The 25,576-nt window shown below is 42.2% G+C and overlaps 1 protein-coding gene across 1 annotated transcript; it reads right to left on the bottom strand.

Moving 5' to 3' along the window:
- Positions 1-5,184: 5,184 nt before the first annotated feature.
- LOC101855117 (ankyrin-2) lies at positions 5,185-22,750 on the bottom strand. Its single transcript, XM_013084703.2, has 2 exons — positions 22,582-22,750; positions 5,185-9,281 (listed from the first exon to the last, which is right to left on the bottom strand). Exons 1-2 carry the CDS (start codon positions 22,585-22,587, stop codon positions 6,009-6,011), a joined length of 3,279 nt encoding a protein of 1,092 aa, XP_012940157.1. The 5' UTR covers positions 22,588-22,750; the 3' UTR covers positions 5,185-6,008.
- Between the last annotated feature and the right edge of the window lie 2,826 nt (positions 22,751-25,576).

Below are 25,576 nucleotides of genomic sequence, written 5' to 3' on the forward strand. Positions count from 1 at the left end.
GAAACACCCATCAAGTCCGATGATTTGGTGCTCAATTTCAAAGTCTGGACCTGCAGGATTATATTATTATTGGGAGCCTGAAACGACTCTGAATGGCCGAAGGCAACTGGAACAGTTGCAAGACAAATCGGAAATGCACATGAACCTTTAGAGATGAAAAATGTCCTTACATTGCGTTGTGGCGCTCCATGCGACAGAGCGAAGACTATGCAAGAATACCTTTGAACAGGTCAAGGTCACGACCTCAGAGTGGGGTGAAACTAGCCCTGACCTCAATATGCTGAAAATCTCAAAGAATTCATGAAAAATGTTTTTAGAGGTTTTTTGGTGTTTTTTTTTAGCCTTATCCAATCATGATGTCAGACAGCTTTTCATTGGTCAGGGGTCCACACTTCAATTTCTCTAGGAACACCCCAGGGTCCACCTATCCACTTTCTTGTTTAAGAGCTTGTTGGAAAATGAATCTAGGTCACTCGCTGGGCAGTCCAACATATCAATTGAGCTGACAGAGATCAGGAACCGGCGTCTGTGGTGTAGCGGTTAGTTAGGTGCTTCACTGTTGCATGCAGGAGTTCCATTTCCCAAGTGGGGAGAAATTTTTATCGAGTATTTCAGTCTTTCTGCTGGTATACTGTGTCCATATCAGCCTGGGTAGGCCTTGACGTGCAGACAGTGTCAGAAGCCCACCTCCTATATGATCTAAACTGTATTGGGATAGTAAAATTAACCTAAATATAGAACATTAGTTTAGTTTTTGTAAGAGTATCACGGCACTTGCAACACACTACGGCAATATAATAAGTGCCGAAGATTAGAGGTGTTACAAGAGAGTAACAAACACGAAAAAAAGAAGGTGGGGAGATAAGGACGATAGATGTTTGATGGGAAAGAAGAAGCAAACCACACAAGAGCACCTGCCAACCACCCATAGAGAACATTGAAAATGACCCAAAGAGGACAGACGAACAGATGAAAAATATTACATTATACGATATTATATCTCCAGAAAAAAGAAAGAAATATCAACAAAACTGAAGTCTTTGAAACCAAACTGTATTATTATGAAAACAGAACATTTCAACTCACGACTAGATAAGAATGCTAAAGGTACATGATGTACTGCATTTAAATAGGCCTACTGCCTACATGTCGTTTGCATAGTTGTGGCAGGTTTGGCTGTTACAGTTACATTGGAATATCCATTCAAAACTGAAAGACGGTCACCCACTGTTGAGAAAAAAGGCCGCATTACTATAAGGGACCGTTCATAAATGACGTCAGCTCGGGGGGGGGGTGTCCATGAAAAGTTGACAAAAGTTGTGTGTGTGTGTGTCTTTACAAAGTTGACGTCAACCATGATGCTCTATAAGTTTGGGGAGAAAAGAAAAGAAAGGAAGAAAAAATATATGAGACCACATTTTCTTGACCAAAAATAAACACAAATTCATTTATTCATACAGCCTAAAAACTAAAATTAACAGTTAGATCCATCTCCTCATGGCACAGACTGCTAGCAGCTAGGAACAGGTTCTAAATAAATGTAAACACGGACATTTAGAATGTGTGTGTGCTCCCTGGGAAAGATGACAGAAGACGACAAATGGGGTCATTTTTGGCCAAATTTTAGCTGATATTATTTGTGAACGGTCCCTTAAACAGGTGGCCGTTAGAGCAGGTTTGACTATATATAATATCCATAAAATAACAAGAGAAGCTGCCAGTGTAAAAATCGTTGCCATTAATCCTCCAGACTCGGGTTATAAAAAAAGTTTCTTAACACTCCTGAGAGTCAAACTCAAACAAGTCATTCAAATAGACTAATATAAAAATTATACAGTCAAACCTCGATACATTGTCCCCTGTTATACGGCCAGGTTTCGCCAATGTATGAAAACGAATGTATAAATTATAATTATATATTTCAGTCAAACCTCATTATACCGTCACCCTTGGGACGAGCATAAAGTTGGCGGACTAGCGGGGCAGGCATTTAATATGGTTCTCTTTGAAGTTGAAATAGTCGTGACAGCCCAAGCCCAACGTTGAGGGTAAAGATTCTGTCTTGTTTGCAGCGCTTTTTCACACAGGACATTTATTGATTTACACGATTTTAGTTTGGTAGGAATAAATTTTGAAATTTTTCACGGGTGGCGGCTGAAGCCTACTTTCAGTGATTTTAGGACCACCAGGTGATCTTGAACAGGCGCAACTTGCACATGGGACCTCCAAGTCCGTGATTTTTAACTCCTATCTTAGAAGATTCAGTGATAGACCTCACCAACCCTAAGATCAGGGATGTGGTTGAAAGGTAGCAGTAAAAAGGAGCCAAAGAAAAGCAATAGAAGGCCGAGTCAGGAGCCCAGACGAGGGGGAGCAAAAAGTGGAGATGAAAGATAAGACAACATAATTAGAGAGGAGCAAAGGCGAAAGGAGAACATTTTTTAAAGAAGAAAATTTACATGCCCATCCCGAGGAAGACCGTATAACCAGTTTTGACTGTACATGGTGTATATCCACATTATATATATATATATATATATATATATATATATATATATCTTTCAAATCAAAAAGTAAAATTGCAAAAGGTGCAATTGCTTTATACATCTCTGAAAACCCATGCTCAATAACGCCCTGTTCAGGACTGAATCCAGGGTCGCTCGCACGTCACTACTGAATCCAGGGTCGCTCGCACGTCACTTCAGCTTAGCATAGAACAGGAGACCAGGATGTGGATTGTTTCCCACGACATATAAAATAATACTGGGGGTATGGCAGTATATTTGTAAATATATAAATAAGAAAGGCAAAAGGGCTTATCTGTTTAAAAATACAACATTAAAAAAGATCAAAAGTGGATGGACACAGTGAAGAAAATGGTACATACTCATTATTTGAAGAAAAAAAGGGAAAAAAATTCATAAAATCGAGGTCAATGGAACCAAATACAGTAGTCTCCGCCTAAGATCCCTCCCGCTTACCCAGGTCGCCTAAGATCCTGCTTTTTTGGAAAAACAACGGAAACCAACTGGTTCCCACCTGACACAGTATTTTTTTAAAAGCCCCACCCCCTCTCCTCTACCCCTAAAAAAAAACAAAGAAAAAAAAAACCTGACTCCTGAAAAGAACTTTTAGCCTAAATTAGCAAAGATAGTATCTTTGCTTTTAGTCACTTCCTTTTAATGTAAGGGGAGATCATTTTACAGTTGTCGGGCCTCACCATGAGTTACTGTGGATTCTTCCCTCTGGCCATTCGGTTAAGATCCCGCATTTGCATTGCTCCTGAGCAACGGGATCTTAGGCGGAGACTACTGTAATTAACTATATTTAAAATATTAAATTTATGAAAACAACATTTTTACTCATGACTAGAATGCCAAAGGCATATTTTGCATATAACTCAACATGAGTAGGCTTACATGATACATAACATGTAATTAACTTTTGTTGGTTGTTTATTTGGATTCCGAGCAACATTCTGTCCTCAGAATCAGGGTAAGAAATAATTTTTAAAAAGAAACTACATACATGTATACATGACGTAATTCTTTACTTCCATTTCTTCTTTAGTTATAGCAAGAGTTTTACGGCACTTGCAACACAGTTTTTTAGGTCATATAAGTGCCGAAGATTAAACGTGTTACAAGACAGTAACAAACACAAAATAGAAGGAGGGGAGATTAGGACAATAGATGCTTGATAGGAAAGAAGGAGCAAACCACACCAGAGCACCCGCCAACCACCCACTTCCCTTTCTTCTAGGTACAGGTTCAATGGCAACACCACCAAGGAAATAGGTACACAACCTTGGTAGGTTTGATTGCGATATATATAGGAACATAAATATATACATACTAAAATTATTTGATTCTATGATGTACAGTTTACATTAAACATTATAATATCAATGGAGCAGCTGGCAGCCTTAAAATCAAAGCCCAATTCGCTTTTGGTTTAAGTTATCAAAACTTTTCTTTACACCCTTAAACAAGAGAGTAATAGACTTTGAATAACTTATTGTAAAAATGGTATGTTTAGATTACACTTGCTGCTAATTTAGCCAGGATCCTTAAGTAAAAATGCCATGAAAATAAAGTAAATAGCATTTATTCAATACTCGTTTTAATTTCATCAAAACCCCTTGACAAAAGTTCATGCCCAAACATGATGCAAACGTAATGTCGCAATAATGAAATGGGGTGGTCTAGTTGAAATGCCCTTTACGAAAGCAGTACACACTGACCATAATACACCCCCCCACCCCAATAGAATTTGGGCTTCATGAAAATGTACTTTTGATGTAATGACTTTTTTAAATACGATAAATAAAATAAAAATAAAAAACGCCTTTTCCCATATTACCCCCCCCCCCCCCCCCCCCCAGAACAAGACAAAAGAGCTTTTATCTCCATAGTGCAAATTCTGTTGATGTCTCTTAACCCCTGGACATTACAAATAAAAGCAAAAGTCAATGTTAACAGTTCTGGGTACAGTGAAAAGATAATGATCATGAAAGGAGACAAAAATAGTCAAGGGATAAAAGAAACACAACAAGCAATTCAATATTCATTAAACACCTGAGCAAATTCGCATTCCTGTAGTACAATTGTGTAACCTGAAGAGACTGCAATGGCAGGCTACTGTGCTCTGAAAAACCCACAAGTCATATTTTTGAGCTTTTAAACGTCGGGCATACAGTAATAGATCTATAAATCATAGAAAGCGTGAGGTCTCATGATTGATCGATTGAGTATGTGTTTTACGGCACTATCGACCCAGTGAGGCCTCACATCAAATGAAAATGAAATAAAAGAACATTTTGATATGATCCAGGTCGTTAGTAGCCCACACCCTAATGACACGTCCACACCATGATAAAATCGGATAAGTGATATTGGGTTAATAATAATTGTCACCGAATGGAAAAAAAAACCCCAACTGATTTATTGAACAGATGGCTCAGAGTATCATATTTACATAGATTTCTATTCAAGACAGATTGGCATTATTTTCACTAAAAGGGATGAACAAGGCTGCCAGCTGCTCCATTGATATTATAATGTTTAATGTAAACTGTACATCATAGAATCAAATAATTTTAGTATGTATATATTTATGTTCCTATATATATCGCAATCAAACCTACCAAGGTTGTGTGCCTACTTCCTTGGTGGTGTTGCAAATGAACAAGCTTTTCAAAATTATACCTATAACTCCATACATGCCCCAAATCTGACAAGCGCCGGATTCCACTGTGTCATGACACACATGATTTATTTACAAAAATTCCCATTGAGTGGCATATAATACTGTTACAGTTTAATTTTGAGAGAAATTATAAGCAAATATAATATAAGTCACCCAATGTTCCACTTTGACTGACCAAAATAAAATTCCGTCAAGGGCAAATTGTTGGGTTTTTTTTACAGAAACTAAGGGTTAAAACAGATTGAATTTTTAATACAGCTTATTTTCTTACTTCAAATTCTTTCTAATAACGGTCCAATAGCAATGCTGAAACACAACATTCAGGAAGCAGACACATTATGTCTTGATAGGTTTGACTGTGGTAGTTACAAGAACATAAATTAATGTAATACTTATGTATACTTGAGACATTATATATAGATTACATAACAATACACTTTATAACATGAACAGAGAAGCTGCCAGCATTAAAATAACAGATACATACATGTATAGGGTATTGGGGTGTCTTTTATGTACCAGTAAGCCCTGACAGTTTGAAAAAAAATTGTTATAACCTGAAGGGACTGCAATGGCAGCAAATGAGTACTGAGAATCCATGAGTCATATTCCTGAGTTTTTTAACTTTAGGAATCAATAACATAAGAGCAAGGTCTCAAATAAAGATAAAAAAGAAGAAATTTTGCTCTGATCCACTTCACTGGCAAAACAAACTGAATTTTTTATCAACACAGCCCTTAAATTACCGGCCACTTTCTTCACTTGATACCACTCAAGAAAATCTTTTCTTTTTTGATAAGTTAGCGCTGGAATATATAATACCAACAATGGCTTAATTCCTCAACCTGAGCAGGTGTTGTCTCTGATGAATTCTCAGCCAAGCAGCGCTCACCCCCGATCAACTGATCCGGGCAGGAAAACAAAAGCGCCCTCTCCATACAACCTGGAAGCCCAAGCTGCCTCACTTTTTCCTTCCGACCTGGCTCAGACCCACACATATCAGAAATATTAACAAAACAAAGCTGCTGAAGAGATGGCACGGAGACTGACATCTCATTCAGAACCGCTACACTCTCATCAAGCCCTACATGTCTGTTAAAAAACTCTCTCAGTTTTGTATGTCTAGGCAAAAGAGTCAAGTCTGAGGTTGTCAAATAGGAGGCCCTCAACATGTCCCGAGCCACTGTCACATGACCACACAATAATGCCATACAAAGGGGAGAGAAGATGCCGGCAAAATCTGCTATCAGAGAGAGATTTGCCCTACAGAAAGGCGGAGGCCCTCGAACATGGATGTCCTGAAACAGAGTTGGACTAAAACCCCCTGAGTGTATCAGGGCTGACAAAACGTGAAAATTGCCAAGGGCAATGCTGTTGTGAACTGCCAACATCGCTTTCCCTGATGAAACTTTTGCTCCATGCTTGAGGAGACACACTATAAACCTCGCCGATTCAGAATAGGATTTCTCCATGAGAATCTTGGTAAGAAAAGTTATACCATGAAGTCTAACATTCACGTCAGCACCAGCCTCCACCAAACAACGAAAAGAAGAATAGTTTTTGAATCTTTCAGCTTCCACTAAGGGTATGTTGTCATAGCGTGGATTTGGATTTGAGATATTAGGGCACGCCCCTTTTTCAATGAGCAAAGAAAGAATGGTCCCATCATCAATTCTGGCAGCTATGGTTAGCGCAGTATCACCATTGGATTTAGAAATGTTAACATCTGCGCCGTGATCAAGCAAATAACGAATTACCTCAACATCTTTTCCCCCAATCGCAGAAATAAGAGGAGGAGATGAATGATAGTGACCCTTGAAATTCACATCCGCACCTTTTTTGATGAGCGTCTCAACAGACTCCAAATCCCCACGATAAGCCGATACTGACAGCGGCGACTCACCACGGGAATCAATCTGGTTGATATCAATGTCATAACTAAGAAGCAACTTTCGCATTCCAACATACCAGGGGTTGCGTGAGAGACCAAGGTTGAGTGTTTTGATGTGTAAAGTGGCGCCATGCTTTATCAAAACTTTGATAACATCTTGGAGATTGGACAACACAGCCTGCTCTAAAGCTGAGTCTGCAGAATGACCAACATCATAGGAATGATGATGTTTGTTAACATCCGCACCATTAAGTATGAGCATTTCAGTAACCTCTGCGGAAACTGAGCACATCAACGGCAGGTTATCAAAATTACCGCCTGTGGCTTTGGCACCAGAGTTGAGAAGGGTTTTTACAATAGGTAAACTGTTGCTTCTGCAAGCAGCACACAGCCACCCTGTCCCTTCATCACCAGACACTAGTTGGTGAAATTTTTCTGAGTAAGCATCCCGCACCATCAAAAACACGGAGAAACGACCGGAGCTAATGGCAGTAATCATGGTCTCGTTGAAATCAATATACTTGATTATCTTCAAGAGTTTAGCTACACACTCTTCCTTACCATACCGCAACGCCATATTCAACGCAAACTGAAAACTCAAATTCCATTCTTCTGTAAGATCAAAACACTGCTCCAGCAAAGCCATACTTGGGGTCAGAGCATCTATAAGATCACAACGACCAGCCCTTGCAGCAACTTCTAAAGCTTTGGCATATGAGTCACCATTTCCAATCAATTTTTGATTTTTCAGCAAAAGGTCAAGGAGCTGCTTATCTCCAAGTTTCACGGCCATTAGAAAAGGACTATTGTCTCTGCCATACTCACCCCCAATATGGATGTTTGCTCCAGCTTTCACCAGCATAGCTACAATATCCTGCTCTTTGACAGTTAACTGTTTAAAATTATGTAAACGGGTTTTCAAGTCAAAGTGGAGGGGCAATAACTTCTGCCTTTCATCAAGTTTTGAATTGAAGACCATAGTGAGGGCAGTATCAGTGAAGTCACAGTCATCGCTTTCATCAGAATCTAAATCTACAGCGTTCTGATTCAGATCAAACTGTTTTGACATAAGTAGCAATTCTAAAAGATCAGTATTCTGGGCCACAGCGGCTTTCATTATTGGAGTCAATCCCTGACCGCTTGTGTCCTCGGCCAGTGCCTCCACTAACCCATCCATACCCATGGCAGTGGCAAGTGACCTGGCAGTATTCCCCTTTTTGTCTTTCAGATCCACATTGGCCCCGGCCTTCACCAACTGGAGCACAGCGCCAATGTTCTGACTCTTCACAGCTTTCATCAAAGCTGTTTGTCCTTTGTGGTTTTGCTCATTGATTGATGGTCCGTGCGAGTGTGACAAGATAATCTCGGTGATGCGAGCTGCACCTGATGTGCCCTGACAAAGAATCAGTGGCGTGTTGCCACAACAATCAGGAGTATAATTCATGAAAACAAATTCACCCTGACTTTTTCTTAGAATAAATTCCATAATATCAACATGCCCCTTTTCCGCCGCAATGTGAAAGCAATTCTTTCCCAAAATTGCAGTATGAAGAGAAGCTCCATGATATATCAGCTTTTGCACTATAAACAGGTGACCAAGAGACACAGCTTTATGCAGGGCAACTCCCAAGATAGAAAAGAAACTCTTGTCATGACTTTTCAAGATTTCAGCAACTTCAATTGACCGTCCAGCCTCCACAGCCTGTAAGAGACTTTTGGGGAATTCAGTAAAGCAAAATGAAGAACTTGGAATTGATCGTCGACTTTCTCTCGGACAGGAATGAGAACGATGTTCTTGACTGGACGTACGACGGGAGGCAGACTCTACTGTTTTGTCCCACTTCGATTTCCGTTGATCTTTTGTGGACGTCTCAGAGTCTGAGCTACAACAGCTGTTCCTTCTATTGCGAGTTGAGGCCAGGGAAGACTGGTGTCCTCCATTTGTTGTATTTTGAGAGGCCTGTTCTTGGTCTATTTTGTGACCCTTACTGGAGGAAACTGTATCTTGAAGAGTTCTTTGTCCCACACTAACTGACGCTTGGAGAGAATCGTCACCATCTGAAGCACGAGCACTTTCCTGTGTTGAGCCGCTTTGACTTTGAAGATTCTGGCCATTCGTTTCGCTCGCCGTACTCATTGACCTCTGCCTAGGAAGGATCTTACGATCTTTCTTCTGGTTTCCCTGTAGTAAAAATAACAGAAAGAAAAAAAATGTTAATGTCACATACAATGTCAGCATCCATCCTAATTCTATATCATACAGTCAAATGAAACTTATTAGCATATCACCTCTTCACAAAAACCAGCATATATAAGAAAGAGAAAGGAGACATGTGCAAGAATAACTCAGCCCATGTACTTCCCACTGTGAACTGACTGCTTTTGTATTTAAATCTTTTTCATTTAAAATCTTACTAAAAGACTGCCATACACTGCCAATTGTAGTTTTTATTTTAGTAGAGGTTTGTTTTTAGTTTTAGTAGAGGTTTTTTGGCCCTCGCAACTGCATAAGGTCATTATAAGCACCAAAGGGGTGGATGTCAAAGGAGAAGTCCTTACAGGGAATCTTACTCTGCTCACCTCTCTGGCCTCAACAGCACAAAGTCTGCTTCGACTATCAAGACACCCAGGAAATAGTGGGTCACAAGAGTGTGACAAACATACAAAAGAAGTTGAGGAAAACGACAATAGTAAGGATTAGGAAAGAAAAAGCAGCAGTTCAGGCACAGTTATAAGCATGGCATTGATGAATCAGCTCATTTACAACTATACAGTGCATAATATAAGAACATGTTAATGTCCCCCCTTTGGGAATGGCCTACAGACACTTCAGTCAGTAGCAGCGCCCGGAGCGGGGTAATGCTTAATTTGACCTACATCCAATTATTTTTTTTAATTGTCAGGTTAGGGGGCTTATTTCCAGATTGCAATGTTTTATTCACTTTTTACAGAATGGTCATTCATGATTCATGCTCATACTAGTCATACATGCATACACGAATGCATTCACTTCACCAGTTCTACAGTAGGCCTTCTGGTATGAAAGATCGCACAAGCAACGAGACCGAGGAAAAGATGGCTTCTGGCACAACAAAAACAAAAGGATATGCTTCTCACTCGAATTAAAGTCAAGAGTTAATTAACTAAGTTGAGAAGAAAAGGAAGACTAATCTAAAGCGCATAATTTTATAGATATTGAAGGGAGGTAAATACATGGATTAAAATTTTTAAAAATAAATTTTCATGTAATTTCCCCTTTGCATTCCTATAGCGGGAACTGGGAATCAGTGAACTCGTCACAGCTGAAAAACGTGTAGCGAGTTGACCTGAAAAAAAAAGTATCCAAATAACAGTGAACTTGTCAAACCACCTCTCCCGTGCAAACAACGGTCGGCAATGTTCGGGGTTGGTGGGCAAGATATTTTCTATTTTCGCCGTACTAAGTTACTTCACAATGTCTTTCTCTCTCTATATGTCTGTCTTTCTCTCTCCCTCCCTCTCGGTAACACAGTACAATGATGCAAACAGAGATTACATTTTAAAATATGATTCGATTCTAATTAAAGGTTGACATGTGTGGGTTTGCCTGCCTATCATACTATCAACAGTGAACTCGCCACACGTCTTTCACAGGTTGGGAGTGGGAGCATGTCTATGTTCCCACAGTCAAGTTACATACTATGTCATGTTAAAGTGACTAGTGGTAAAGCAATGGTCAGACTGACCAGTGGTCAAGCAATGGTCTTGTTTAGTTTTAGTAGAGGTTTTACGGCACTCACAACTGCATAAGGTCATATGAGCGCCAAGGGGTGGATGTAAACAGAGATGTCCTTACAAATTACAGGGAGTCAGACTTACTCTGCTCACCTCTCTAGCTTCAACAGCACAAAGTCAAGGCCTATCAAGGCACCCCGGAAAGAGTGGGTCACAAGTGTGAGGAAAAATGACAATAGTAAGGATTAGGATAGGAAAGAAAAAGCAGCAGTTCCCAGTGTAGATCAGGCACATGAGTGTGACATTGATGAATCAGCCATTTACAATTCTTTTATGCATGAACGAGAAATGTCCCCGGTCCCCCCTTTGGGAATGGCCTAAAGACACTTCAGTCAGTGGCATCGCCCCATGGAGTAGCAACTGACAAGTGGTCAAGATATAGTCAATTTGACCAGAGGGCAAGCTATATTTATATAGTCAATCTGACCAGTGGTCAAGCTATATATAGTATACTAGCTGGGCCCCCTTTCGATGAAAGGAATGATCGGTGCATTAACATCAACTAAAAGTCATTGGCCTACTATATTTCCACTCTACTGGAATGGAGCCATAAATCTTGAGAGAAAAACGGCAAACGTTTCCAAGTCGCCAAATACAGACCTGCCACTCTACGAAACCTCAAAATCAGGATCTCAGGGTGAAAAAATCGGGATTTGGGGGAAAAAATCGGGATCAACAGCAAATCACCAAGGTAACTGCCAAAGCTGACTTAGAATTTTTCCAGGGGTGTCCATAAATTACTTGGCCTATATGCCCTCTGAGTGTTTTTGTTTGTTTGCGTGCGCGCGCGCGAGTGTGTGTGTGTGTGTGTGTGTGTGTGTGTGTGTGTGTGTGTGTGTGTGTGTGTGTGTGTGCGTGCGCGCGCGTGCGTGCGTGCGCGCATGCGTGCGAGTTATTATTTTTTGTAAATCCTGAAGCATCACGTCAAGCACCTCTAGTCCAAGTGTCTATGGGCCTCCCCACCCCAACCAATAAGTCCCGAAATACATGAACTTAAGTTGACCCCGACAACGGACGGTCCCCGACACGCAGAACTCACACGGCGATGTCATGTCACGTGACGCGAATGCGCGATTGAAACAATTTAATTTTTATTAACGGGTCCGACTAAATGCGCGTTTACACAAACTCTCAGATGAGCGACAGTCGGTCTACTTCTAGTACTCTGGGATAACAACGGCGGCCGACCGACCAATTGTACCAACAAATCTCTTATCCCTCATAATGCGTTCAGACTAAAGCAACGACAACGGCCGTATGTTTGTCTTGTCAGCGCAGTTACAGTTAGTTAGTTGTGTAAGGGTTAGAAAGACTGTCGCTCGTCCGAGTGTTTGGTGTGAACGCACAGTTACCAGACCTCGGACAAGGCTTGTTTTGAAAGTAGCAGCGAAACTACGAATGTTATCGATTATTTGTATGTCCCAAATTGTAACAGTTACCAGGCTATCATCGGAGAATTCTGAGTGCGGGCAAAGATCACACACAACTTGGGGCGAGTCAATTACTAAATGCAGCATCTATATTTCGGGAAATGGTGCTCCGAGTTCCTACTGACAAAAAGTCTAACGGGTGTTTCCCGCGATAAAGGAGAAGACAGAGTGTGTTTTTAGAAAAATCCGGCACAACAGGAGACTGGGACAAAAATCGGGATACACGCGATCAAAATCGGGAAAATCAGGATGCTTCAGATTTGGAGAAAAAAATCGGGACATCCCGACTAAATCGGGATGGGTGGCAGGTCTGCAAAAATAAATAACAAAGGAGTCCAGAACAAGCCAATGATGCGCATCAAACAGAAGGACTACATTCGAATTTAGCACCAAGGAAAAAAAAGAAAACATGAGGCTAGATTTATACGGGTCGCACACTTAAAATAGTGCTCAGTACTGCGCGACAATGCGCGATAGTATCGAACGGAAGTACGAATTGAAATAAACAAACCAGGCGGATTTTCTAAAATTACAGTGACAGAAGCGTCGCCCTACAAAAGCGATCGGCGAAATAAAGAAATTTAGCTTTTTGCAGCACAACTCTCAAACCTGAAAAAAACGAAGGGCGTCATGATCTGGAGAATATTTTAAAGAATCTTTTGGGGAAAACTGCATGTCGATCGATGCAGCCATTAAAAAGCCTTTTGAATAGCAAAATTCGGCGACCACAAATAGATAATAGATGTGAGGTATCGAGGTGAAATCAGGCGCTCGTCAAAAAGTGAAATCAAAGAAATTGGCATTTTTCTGACTGTTGGGCAATTTTTTCCTTATTTTCTTTTTTCGACTCAACACCTTTTATTATAAAATTTAATAACATTTCTGAGTGGATTTTACAGAAAAATATAGATTAAAGGCACACAAAAATGTCAATTTTCAGTTTCCAAAAACTCTCAAGCTATGGAAATTACCAAATTTTGGAGGCCATTTTCTTGCTAATTTCACCTCTGAAGCCAGGCGACCCTGACCTCGTTCAATCGCAACTGTTTTGACTTCTATTCAACATAAAAGGATAATTTTCCCCCTAAAGCAAGGCAAATGATGGCCTCATTTGGAACTAAAAAAGAACTCAAGGAAAGAGAGGGTAGGAAGAAGGTAATAAACATGAACATCCTACAATAGTATGCCCTAACCAATGATGCAGAAGTGGAGAATAAAGATGACTTCTACAACCGCCTGCAGAGTGTCATCCACAAACTTCCAGGTAAGGACATGAACATTGTCATGGGAGACCTAAATGCAAAGGTAGGTTCGGACAATCATCACTGTGAGGAAATCATGGGCAGACATGGATTAGGAGAGGCAAATGACAACGGAGAAAGATTCCAAAACTTCTGTACATTCAACAACTTGGTTATATTGGAGGAACAACCTTCCCACATAAAAGAATTCATAAGGCCACTTGGGTCTCCCGGATGGAACAATGGAAAACCAGATTGATCATTTTTGCATTTCCCGAAAGTTTAGACGCTCACTGGAGGATGCCCAAGTCTTACGAGGAGCAGCGTCGCATCAGACCACCATTTGATCCTCGGAAAGATGAAACTGAAACTGAGAAGGTTTGCACAAATCACAACTGGAAGTCGCCAAAAGTATGAAGTGAGCCTTCTGAAAGATCCAGTAAAGAAGAAGGAATTCAAGTTGGAACTGAAGAACAGATTTCAAGCCCTTGAAGATCTGGATGACTGAAGTAAAAGAACACTGGGACAAGATAAAAGAGGCAGTATATGCAACCTGCCAGGCTTTGTATGTATGTATAGTATAAGGTTTTACGGCGCTCGCAACTGCTAAGGTCATATGAGCGCGCGAAACACAAGTTGTTCACCTCTGCGAAAGTTCACTTCACGACTGGCTAACTAATTTACTTTAAAATGCAAAAAAGTTAAAATAGTCAAATTCGGTGTAAATATATTTGTGATCTAAAACAACTTTTAAGTAACAATAAAATTTTTTAATAATATCAAATTCGCCATAAATAAAGGCCAATGGCCTTTATAAAATTTAAAATTCTGCTGGGAACAACGACGGAAAAAATATCCTGCAATTTCTTGCATTTATAATATTTCCTTCGGATCTCTCCAAAATCTAGACATTCTGTTAGAATGTGTCTAATGGTAAAATCTGTGTCGCATCCGACACAGAACGGCTTCTCATCTCCCTGTAGGAGGTATTTGTGGGTCAGGGCCGTGTGTCCGATGCGCAATCGAGTAAAAATGACTTCGTCTCTTCTGGAGAGATCCGAAGGATTTCGCTGTTCTAGTTTGGGTTTAATTTCATATAATTTATTATTTTTCTGGTTTTCCCAGTGGCTCTCCCACAGACTGGAGGTGCCAGGCTTTAATATACCAATAACCCTATAGGCACAAAAATTGACAAGCGCCTGACTCCACCACGTCATAACACATATATTATAATAGTCAATCTGACAAGTGGTTAATTGTGAGACTACAGTCATAATTGGCCTCAAACGCAATAGCTTTCCTCAATCAAAGAATCTCTACTACCGTACCTTAGAGCTGACCCCGTTCGAGTATGCGACGAGATCACAGGTATGTGACGAGATCACAGGTATGTGACGAGATCACAGGTATGTGACGAGATCACAGGTATGTGACGAGACAGCTGGAAGTCTGGGAACTTGCCTACAGCAGGATTTTTCTTTTGGGCACCTTTATTCTTACCCCGGCCCGGGTGAGAATAACCCATGTCTCGCTATTCTCACCCCCTTCTCTCCCCCACTGCGATGAGAATAGCTCCCACCCTGGTGTGGGCATGAGGCGACGACTCCCCCCTGACTTCTCGCAGGCCGATAAAATCACCTACGCCCTTGGTGGCTTACCTCATGTGGTTGGGGCCGAAAACAATGTAAAAACATTTTTCGCCTCTCCAATTTAAAAAAAAAAGGGTCACTGATGACGCTACTGAGCGGGACGTGGGACCGGCGGCACCATTCGTTGTTTACACACTTAACGATGGCAGGCCTCTAATTCTCTGCATGCACACAATAAATTATGATTCAAGGAACAGAGAGCGAGTACAAACGTAAGGAGACACAAGCACGAGACAATAAAATTAAATGCTCTTGCACGACGGTAGAAGGGTTGTAAATTATTCAGACCAAAAGGGCGAAGGCGTTATATCGTGTTAACTACATGTAGTTTAAAAATTAAACAATCCAAGCTCTTTTCTTCACTTTTGTTTTTTTCTTTCATTCTTTCTTTTTCTTTTGCCTCTTCTTTCCACTTCTTCTTGAACATTTGGAGTTTGGAGCCAAAAAAGAGCCAGAGAGCCAAATGAAATTCTGCGGGCCAGACATCATCCAAAAGAGCCAAATGAAATTCTGCGGGCCAGACATCATCCAAAAGAGCCAAATTACCGGGCTTTGGCTCCAAACAGACTACCCTGACAGTGACTATTCTGACAGTGACGAACATGATGCTGTGGAGAATCAGCCCTGACCCCCAGGGTCAAGCCTGCTAACCTCAACCCTGATCCCCTTAGGGTCATTTCCTGTAAAAGGAGGGGGTGAAAATAGCGAGACATGGGTTTTTCTCACCTGGGGTGAGAATACCCGCTGCCTTTTCTTCTAGGACCAAAAGTCCCACTATAGCCATGTTCTACTATATTAGCATGACGTACATGTAACGTCATTATCATAGGCAACCAAGTAGGGGAAATTTTGCCAACTTCCATGACGTCGATCATATGACACTGCGCTAAAAATTGCGCGTTTTCATGACGTACCAAGTAGTAAGTAGGTCATAAGGAAATGAAAGGGTTAAAAACATGCAAGTGGCTATTCTCCGGCCAACAGATCGATGGCTATTCTCCGAGGTCATGTATAGACTAGTTGCACATATATCTGTTGCTTCTCCACAGCTTTTCATCTCTCTGTCGGTACGCTATGGCCAGTTTTGCTGCAACTGAGTTCAGTGCCAGATGCGCCTTCTTGTTCAGGTAGGGACGAAAGGGTTGTTGGCGCTTCTGGTGCTGTCACCTCTGACACAGAAACTCCTCCTTCCATCACTGGAGCTTTAATTGAGTAATGGCTGTGTGTCCACCTATGAATCGCATTCTGTAGAAATGCCGACGACCCTAGTGAGCGTTTGTGTAAGGCCGTGACGCGCTGACAGAAGAGATGGAAAGCTGTGGGGAAGCTACATGTGCAACTATATGTGAGGAAGAAGTGGCTATTCTCACCCCGGGTGAGAATAAATTACGATCGACCTCTCACGATGGGTGAGACTAGCCAGTGTTGGCTATTCTCACCCGTTGTGAAACAAGACCTGTTTTTCCTAATTTAGACTGAATACTGTCTTATTGGTGTGGATGATCAAATAGACAACAACAACAAAAAAAACCAAAGAAAAAAAATGATGTTATAGCACAATTCCAAATAAACTATTAGATTTAGATCTAGTTTACAAAGACGGCTATTTCACTTTTTTAATCGAGCCGAACTACTCTGGTTGCCATTTTGCTTTGCTCGTAAGTTCTCGCTACTCCTTTTTCTCCCCCCTCCTCCCCTTCTGTCTCTCTCACTGCCCACAGACAACACGCTTTCAACACAAGAGCGCTGGTACATTTGTATGGCATCACTGTGAACGCACACCTGGTGAGAATAGCCAAAAGGCTCGCCCTCTCACCCAGAGTGATCAGCTTGAGCTGATGCACTAAGCTGTGAATGTACACCGGGTGAGAAGAGCCAGAAAATTTGCCCTTTCATCGCGGGTGAGAGGCCTTCAACTCTGCGCTATTCTATTGACCGGCACGACGCAGGAAAATAGCCACTTTTGTGTTTTAACATCATTTTTTATCTCGTTTTTGTCAATCTGATCGTTCACACCGACAGTGTAATGATAAGATATAAGTCTTGATTGTAAACAGTGAGAATCAAACGTATGTTGAGCTAGTAGCCTTGTTTACTTACGAAGTCTAGGTAACCTAGGGCGATACAAGGTAGGCGCATGCGTAGTATGAGAGTCATTAGTTACTCCTAGTTTCGTTTCGTATTGTAGGCAATCATATCACATCTCCCTTTCCGAGATAAAAATTTTAATTTTATGGACATCTCCTCAAAAATGTATTTTGTGGATATCTTCTCCAAAAAAAATGAATTTTATGGACATCTCAAAAAAATGAATTTTATGGACATTTTCCTTTCAAACGCTAGCTAATTATTTAGCAAGCACATAGTAAGAAACGCAATTTTTAGCACAGCACTAGTCTAGCACACAACGTTGAATGTTTTTTTTAGAATGTTTTCAGTAGTCCAATGCTGGTGGAGCGTTCATGTCCAACAATTTGTATTGTTAATATTGCATAGTTGCTTCGGGTAGAAATACTGAAAACACAATCCTCTTGTCTGTTGGTTATTCAGCTGGCTATGGTGAGAGAAGATATGGAATATCCACCTAATATGCACTATAATGTGTAACAGCCTACATACACATGCTGTTCACCTGTAACAGGCCATGGTTTCACTTCAAAGCTAAAAGTAAAAGCATACTAATGCTTCTACCAAAGCCAAACACAACTGCTCACAATGCAGGCAACCAAAATGAAAAAAGAAACTGCACATACTTTGCAGATAATAGACGAATAGAACAGCCCAACTTCACATGCTGTCTACTTGTGCAAAGGCCATGGGTTTATTCTTTGTACCTAGCAGGTCGGTTGATCTTTCTGCAAGTACGAGTGAACACAGCAGGTGAATCTGGTGGTGCTGCAGGGGTGTTGACAGTGGGAGACGCTGTGTTGTTGACTGGAATGTTGATTGGAGTGTTGACTGTAGTGTTGACCGGAGTCGGAGTTTTGTCTGCAACTGGAGATTCTGTGTTTTTTGGTAGTTGCATTTCTCGCTGTGGCGAGTTCCTGATGTTGACCCTGTTTCTTCTCAGTGTTCTTCCTGTTGGGGTTTCTACGATGTAGGATCTTGGTTCCTGACACTTCTCCTTGATCACTGCTTCTTTCCACTTACTTGAGGGTTGATCTTGGAATCTGACATGCTGGCCTGGAGTCAGTGGTGGTAAGTCTTTGGCCTTGGTGTCATGGTAGGATTTCTGAGTGTCCTGACGGTGTTGTAGTTATTCACGAAAATGATCATCGGTTGGATTTCCGGAGTGTCGAGTGGGGAGATTTCACGAGGTTTTCTTCCAGTGATCAGCTCTGAGGGACTTGGGATTTTGGAGGAGATTGGGGTTGTGTGAGGGCATAAGAGAGTACGGTCAGGGTCATTACCGTCTTGCTTTGCCTTGATGAGAGCTTGTTTTACTGTCTGCACCTGTCTTTCGATGAAACCATTTGACTTGGGGTAGACGGGGGAAGAAGTGACGCGATCAAAACACCAGTCCTTGGCAAATTTTGAAATCGTTTTGCCGAAAACGGGACCGTTGTCCGATTTGAGGGATTTGGGGATTCCATGTTCAGCAAATATCTGCTTCATCATTGCGATGGCGATCTTGCAGGTTATAGTCGTTTGGGAGTTTCCTGCAGACGAAAAACTTGCTGAAATAATCAGTGACGAGGATGTGTTGGGTGTTGTCTAATGAAAAGAATTCTACACCAAAGACTTCCCACGGCTGCATAGGAATCTCATGGGGGTTGAATGTTTCCGGCACTAGGTTCTTTTGGTGCTCCTGGCAGATGGGGCATTGAGATGTCAGCTTCTCGATGTCCCTTGAAATGCCCTGCCAGTACACAGAGGCGCGAGCCCTTAATCTGGTCTTTTCCACCCCTTGATGTGCTGCGTGCAGTTGTCTCATTGTCTCTTGTTGGAGGCTCTGCAGGATGACCACACGATCACCTTTGACTTTGAGTGTGATTCCGTCCTCCACAGAAAGTCCGTCTCGGAGCGACCAAAAACTGAATGGTAGTCTGGCGAAGCAGTATCCGCCATATGGAGTCACCAAGAGCAGGCTTTCTTCGTCAAGCTGAACTGACCAGTAGCAACTCTTGGCGTCCAATTTGGAGAAGTAGCGACTTCCACAGAACTGTGCGTCAGCTCTTCAATGGTCGGAATTTTGTGGTGTGGCCTTTTCAGTGCAAGATTCAGGTGACGTGGATCTAAGCAGATTCGAAGCTTCTCTGACTTCTTCTTGGAGAAGGCGAGGCTTGATACCTAATCTGTAGGCACTGTTACCTTTTTCTGATTACACCACTTCCTACCATGCTGTCAAGCTCTTCCTTGATCGCGTCTCAAAGAGCAATCAGAGTTTTCCTGGGTGTGTCAATGTGTGGCGGGACGTCGGGATCCACCACCAGCTTGACGGGGTTAGGCATCTTACCAATTCTGTTGAACTGTTCAGGGTGGTCCTTCATCAGGTCCTGGACGCAAATAATCTTGTCCTTGGTAGATGGGGATGACGTTGAAATGCTGCAGTGCAGTGTCACTGCTACTGCTTTCAATTTTTCGTATGAAGGCAGTCCAAAGATTGCAGGTCCTTCTACGTCTACGATGTAGAATCCTGTTTCCTGCCACTCGCCTCTGTAGCGGCAGGGAAAAGCTGTCTTGCCAAGGCAGGGAATGTCTGTGCCGTTGTAGGCAGTCAGCCTTGTGCTGCATTTCTCTCTTAAGATCTGTTTGGCCGGTATCCCCTTCGTTGTCAGCTGCTCGGGGAACATGTCCCTAAACATGCGCAGGGGCAGCGAGTTCCCCTGTGCGACTGTGTCGACCTTGACAATGATGTTGTGTTGCCCAGCTCTGTTTGGAAGTAGTATTTTGAGCTTGACGAATGCTCCGTCGCGTTGCTGGGGCAATGAATAAACAGAAGAGATGGTGACTGGGCTGAATGTTAGGTCGTCAAAGTTCTCGTCGATTTCAGCCTGCATCGCCTTGATTTTTGCCTCTAGCGGCTTCTGCTGATGTCCTCCACCTCGGCTGCCTGATCCGCCATGTCGTTGCCCGTGTCCGCGTGAAGGGATGCGTGAAGACTGGTGCGGCCCAGAACGGCAAACTTTGGCAAAATGGTTAGTTTTGCCGCAAGTATGGCAGGTAATACCATGGGTTGGGCATTCCCGTGGTTTGTGCTGCCCGTCGCAGTTTCTGCAAGGAGGACGAGTGCTGGACTTGATGGCGCTGGTGCTGGTAGAGTCTGCCATTGTTAGTAGCTGCTGTACGTGTGAGGCAGTGGCCTCGAACGTGCCACCCATCTTCATTTTATTACATCGGCCAATTTGACACTCTTTTGCTGTTCGAGAAGTTTCCTTTGGAAGTCTCCGATGGGTGTGCTTGAAATGATTAATTCGATCAGTCTCTCTTCCAGTTCCACCACACTGTCAAAAGAACACTTTTCTGTGCCTGAAGCTGCGCCCTTGTCACATAACCGTCTAGTGACTCTGATTTGACCTGCCTCATGCTCATGAGTTTGAGTCTACTCACACGAAATTGTTCAGCCGGCTCGATTTGTTCGCCCAGTTTTTGGAATATATAATAATAGCTGGGTCTTTCTTTTCGGCGTCTGTGAGGGTCATTAAACATCCGAAGGCCTTTCTCGCCAATTTGGAGGAGTATGTGGGCGACCTGGTCGTCCTTGTGTATATCTTCTTTGTGGCAAAATATTCAGAAAGAGACAGAGAGAGAGAGAAGAGTAGAAAAGATCTTGCAAGAACTTCCAGGCAAAACAAAATGGCGACCTGCCTAGTTCGGCTCGATTCGAAAAGTGAAATAGATCTAGAAATCTAGATATATCTAGATATCTAACCATAGTATAGCATGTTTGTAGACGATCAAATTAGCTTACTATAGTCTAGAGCTATAATAAAATAATGTCATTTTTTCTTTGCTTTTACTTTTATTTAGGCCACCTCTATTCTCACCCGGAGTGAGAATAGTGCAGGCGAGTCTTGTGGCTATTCTCACCCGGTGCGCGTTCACCAAATTTTGCGTCAACCCTAAACCACAGAATTCTACACTGTGATAACAGAAAAATTGTAGAATTCTATGCCGTGAACAAACGTTCCATTACAACTGTAGCCTACTAAAAGCGTACAATTTTGTCTGTGGGCAGTGGAGAGAGAGAGAGAAAGAGAGAGAGGAGTAGCGCGAGAATTTCCGGGCAAAACAAAATGACGACCCGCGTAGTTCGGCTCGATTCGAAAAGTTAAATAGCTGTAGCATCTTTGTAGACAACCAAATTAATTTACTTTTGTGTTTTAACATCATTTTTTAACTTTGTTTTGGTCAATTTGATCGTCCACACCGATAGACAGTATTCAGAAAGAGACAGAGAGAGAGAGAAGAGGGGAGGAGTTGATCTTGCGAGAACTTCCGGGCGGGTGAGAATAGCCACTTTCTTTATTTAAATTTTGTCAATTTGATCATCCACACCTAAAGACAGTACAATTCCAAAATTAGGAAAAACAGGTCTTGTCTCACATCGGGTGAGCTGGCAAGCCTCACCCGGGGTGAGACTACGATCGTATTTTTATTCTCACCCCGGGGGAGGATAGCCACTTCCAAATTATTTGTTCCCAACCACATGGGTAAGCCACCAAGGGCCTAGGTGATTTTATCGGCCTGCGAGATGTCAGGAGGGAGTCCTTGCGGCGCTTTTTCGGTAGTTCCCACCCCGCAATTGTTATTCACAGGTTTAGGCCCCAAGAGTAGGGGGGTTTCTTCAGGGGGGGCTTGCCCCCTGACCTAATACTAGATTAGAAATATAGATTTAATATAAGGCAGATAAGGCATAATAAGGTGGAGGGGCCCCTGAATTTTACCACAATTTAATGTTTTGCGGTTGTTAGGTTTGATATCTTAGCTCGCTGCGAATCAAATGTATCTAGATTCTAGATCTAGATCTATAATCTAGATCTAGATCTAGATTCTAGATGTAGATCTAGATTCTAGATGTAGAAATCTAGATCTAGATCTAGATCTAGATGTAGATCTAGATATCTAGATCTAGATTCTAGATAGATCTCCGAAAAAGCACCGTCCTTGCCAACACCAGGGTGAAAGCTATTCTCACGACACGAGACATGGGTTATAAATTCTCACCAGGTGGACCTTGCTAAAAACATGTAGGCCTAGCCTAGATCCAGATCTATTGCAAGTTGATAAATTTTACATTCATGCTAGGGTAGAAGCACACACGTGTCCGAATACAAATGAGCTTAGATCTATACTTATTAAACACGAATGGCCACCTTTTTAGACTTTTTTAAATTCATGCAAAAAAACTAAAACACTCAAAACAGAAACAACACCTCGGTCCTTACCATCATAAGTTCTTCAGGCTCATCAAGAAATACATCAAGAATCTACACTACATTACAGGCAACCAGGAAATCTTTTGGTCAGCTTTCTCCAATTTCAAACCCAGCTTCACCCACGCACAAATACACGTGAAATGAATAGGTCTACGCCCTACCGCGAGTAACCACAATAATAACAATGAATTGCATTGGCGCGCCTGACAGACTTTCTTTCACGTGACTCTCACATGATGATCCGGTGTAGATCTAGTTTTTCTACCTCAAAAATTACAATTTTGTTTTAACGGTGTCGCACTGATTTCTGAAATCCCACGACATCCATTATAATCTAAATAAATAACTAGCAAAAGGCCACATCGCAGATCGCAATAAATGTAAACTGGTGTAGGTTTAGCGTCCCTGTAAATACTATTAGGTTATTTAAGAGGCATGACTTCTGAGTTTAACGCTCATCTCCGAAAGGACCGAACCAAATAGGAAATTCGTGTACAGTGGCTTACGATTAGGCCTACATCGTTGGACCGAGCTGAAACTCGAACACGTCGAAGAGAGTTTTGAAACATTGAAAAGTACACGTAGTATGCTAGCTTCATGATAACAACTGCATGTAATTTGTAATTCATAAATTGGGCTCTATTTACACGGGTGATTGCTGTTGGAGGGCGCCCTGGTGCTCTTGGTAGGTCCTAGACCTACTCCCACATCTTTTCTTTCTGTCTCGTGTTGTTTCTGTTGGTCTATTTTCTCACTTTTCCTTGACACCAGATTCTAATTGGCCTCAGTTTTGTCGACGTGCTACTCCTTACTCAACAACAACGTATACATGTACAATAAAACCCTGATAAGACCAACTTTACGGACCAAAGAAATTCTTGATGTTAGGGCGTAAACACAGTGCAACAGTTTTCGACACGCTAACGTCTCGGATTGATATCAGCTCTTGGCTTCGGCGAACTTGCTATACCATATACGACTACTGGTGATATCAGCTCTTGGCTTCGGCGAACTTGCTATACCATATACGACTACTGGTGACACGAGAATAGATCTACCTCTTTGTCTCAATGTTGCCGACACGGTGCATCTGTCTTAATTACTAAAGCCCCGGTTGCACGCAAGGACAAATTGTATTAGATTCGCCGTATGCCAGGACTGTCCATGTTATTGAACTTTATAGTCTGTTATAAAGTTCCAGTCCATGGTCCTGTTTTCTATCAATTGGGGAGATTCCTCGTCATATAAAGCCATCACGTCTTTTTGCGACGACAGCAGTTTGTTTGCTCAGAAAAAGGGACTTAATTAATACATTCGGTCAAAAGACTATTTTTTTAAGCGAAATATTTTCATCCACACAAACGTGGTGGTGGTTGGGGGGAGGGGGAGGGGGAGGGGGCTTTCATGTTCTAAAGGCACAGTGTTCGCCTCTCATTCAATAGGTCCAGGGTTCGAAACTTAATAGCGACGGAAAATGTTTCTTCTCTAAGAATTTCTCCTTCCACCCCCTTTCCTGTTCTCCAGCCATGTTCTGTCACCTGCTTTCCTCTCTACTTTCTTTCCTCCACCTACACCCCCCCCCCACCCCGGCTCTCGGGGTCCTCCTTCTTTTACTTTACTCCTGGCTCTTTCTACGTGTTTTATTGCTCCTCCTGGCTCCTTAATTCTTACTACTGCTGCACAAGGAGCTTAAAATAAAAGCGCTGGTGCACTGTTTCCTACTGGGAGCTCCGAGAGCGCGTTTGGTTACCTTTAACCTCCTTGCTGCTGCCTTTACTTTCACTTTCAGCCACAATCTCGATTTTAGGGTAGGTAAGATCGAACACATTGTCTTGTCGGATAATGGCAAAAAAAGGGTGCCCATTACGGATGAAATCGGCGAGTCGGCCATACTCACTGACTCAAACAAAAACAAACACGTTTGTTTTCAGGCGACCGAGTGCGGCAATCGCCCGACCCGCCGTAATGGGCACTCCGTAAACCATTCTCGGAGGTCCCGCATGTGCAACTTGCGCAGGCTAAAGATCTCTTGGTGGTCCTAAAATCGATAAGAGTAGGCTTCAGCCGCCACCCGGGCGGTAGTAAAGAATCTTTGCACTGTGTCCTCGGTGCTGGGCTATAATAAATCAAGAGGCCAATGAGCACCAGGCGAGAATAAGGAACGAAGGGGGTTTTAATAAAAATTAGTCACCTTCAGCGGCGGTGGGTGGACCAAAATTTGGGTGGGGCTAAGGTCTCTTCCACTTCTTTACCATCAAATAGTAAGCAATTAGAACAAAATAGTGATGATTTTTTCAATACTCACGACGAGCCACGGCATTTTGAGAACAATTCAAATGAGAAGAGTCACCTTTGTCTTCCATCTCCTTGTTCTACATTCAATTCTTCTGGGTGGTGGGGACGAAGCCGAGTCACCTTGAAATTTCTCTAATTAATTTTCATCTGACGAAAAAGTTGCCTCAAAAGTGGTTTGAAGTAATTAATAACTGTTAAATCTCAGCGGCGCACACACACATATACAGCACTCCAAACGTATACCTCCAATGAGCTGGATTGGGTCGTGTAGTCGCGGAAAGTAGAACGCCGAACAAAGGTCAAATGAGCGCATAGGTAACTGTGTCACTGGGGGAAAGTGTGTCGTAAACAAAACTTTCACCCCATTGTCAGGGCTAGGAGAGCGTGAGCCCTCTGTGCAGTGTTATTTTTTTCAAGTCTTCTACCTTTTTACAAGAGGGGTTTCATCAGAGAGTTTACAGTAATACTAGAGAGACGGCACTTCGCCCGGATGCGCGCATCTGGGTCACCAGCTGATCGTGGAGAAACACGCGGTAAACAAAACAAACTGCGTCCATTGTTCAAGGCATTTGCCTTGATCGCAGACAAGCACGGCTCGGTTAGCACGAAGTGTCAATGGTGTTCTACTATAAACTGCACCTATTAAAATAAAAATCTGAGTTTCTTTCGATTTCCAAAGGATGACGAATATTATTTTTTTGATGAATAG

Source organism: Aplysia californica, unplaced genomic scaffold (genome assembly GCF_000002075.1).
Source record: "Aplysia californica isolate F4 #8 unplaced genomic scaffold, AplCal3.0 scaffold00311, whole genome shotgun sequence".
In the NCBI taxonomy this organism is placed as follows: Eukaryota; Metazoa; Mollusca; class Gastropoda; order Aplysiida; family Aplysiidae; genus Aplysia; species Aplysia californica.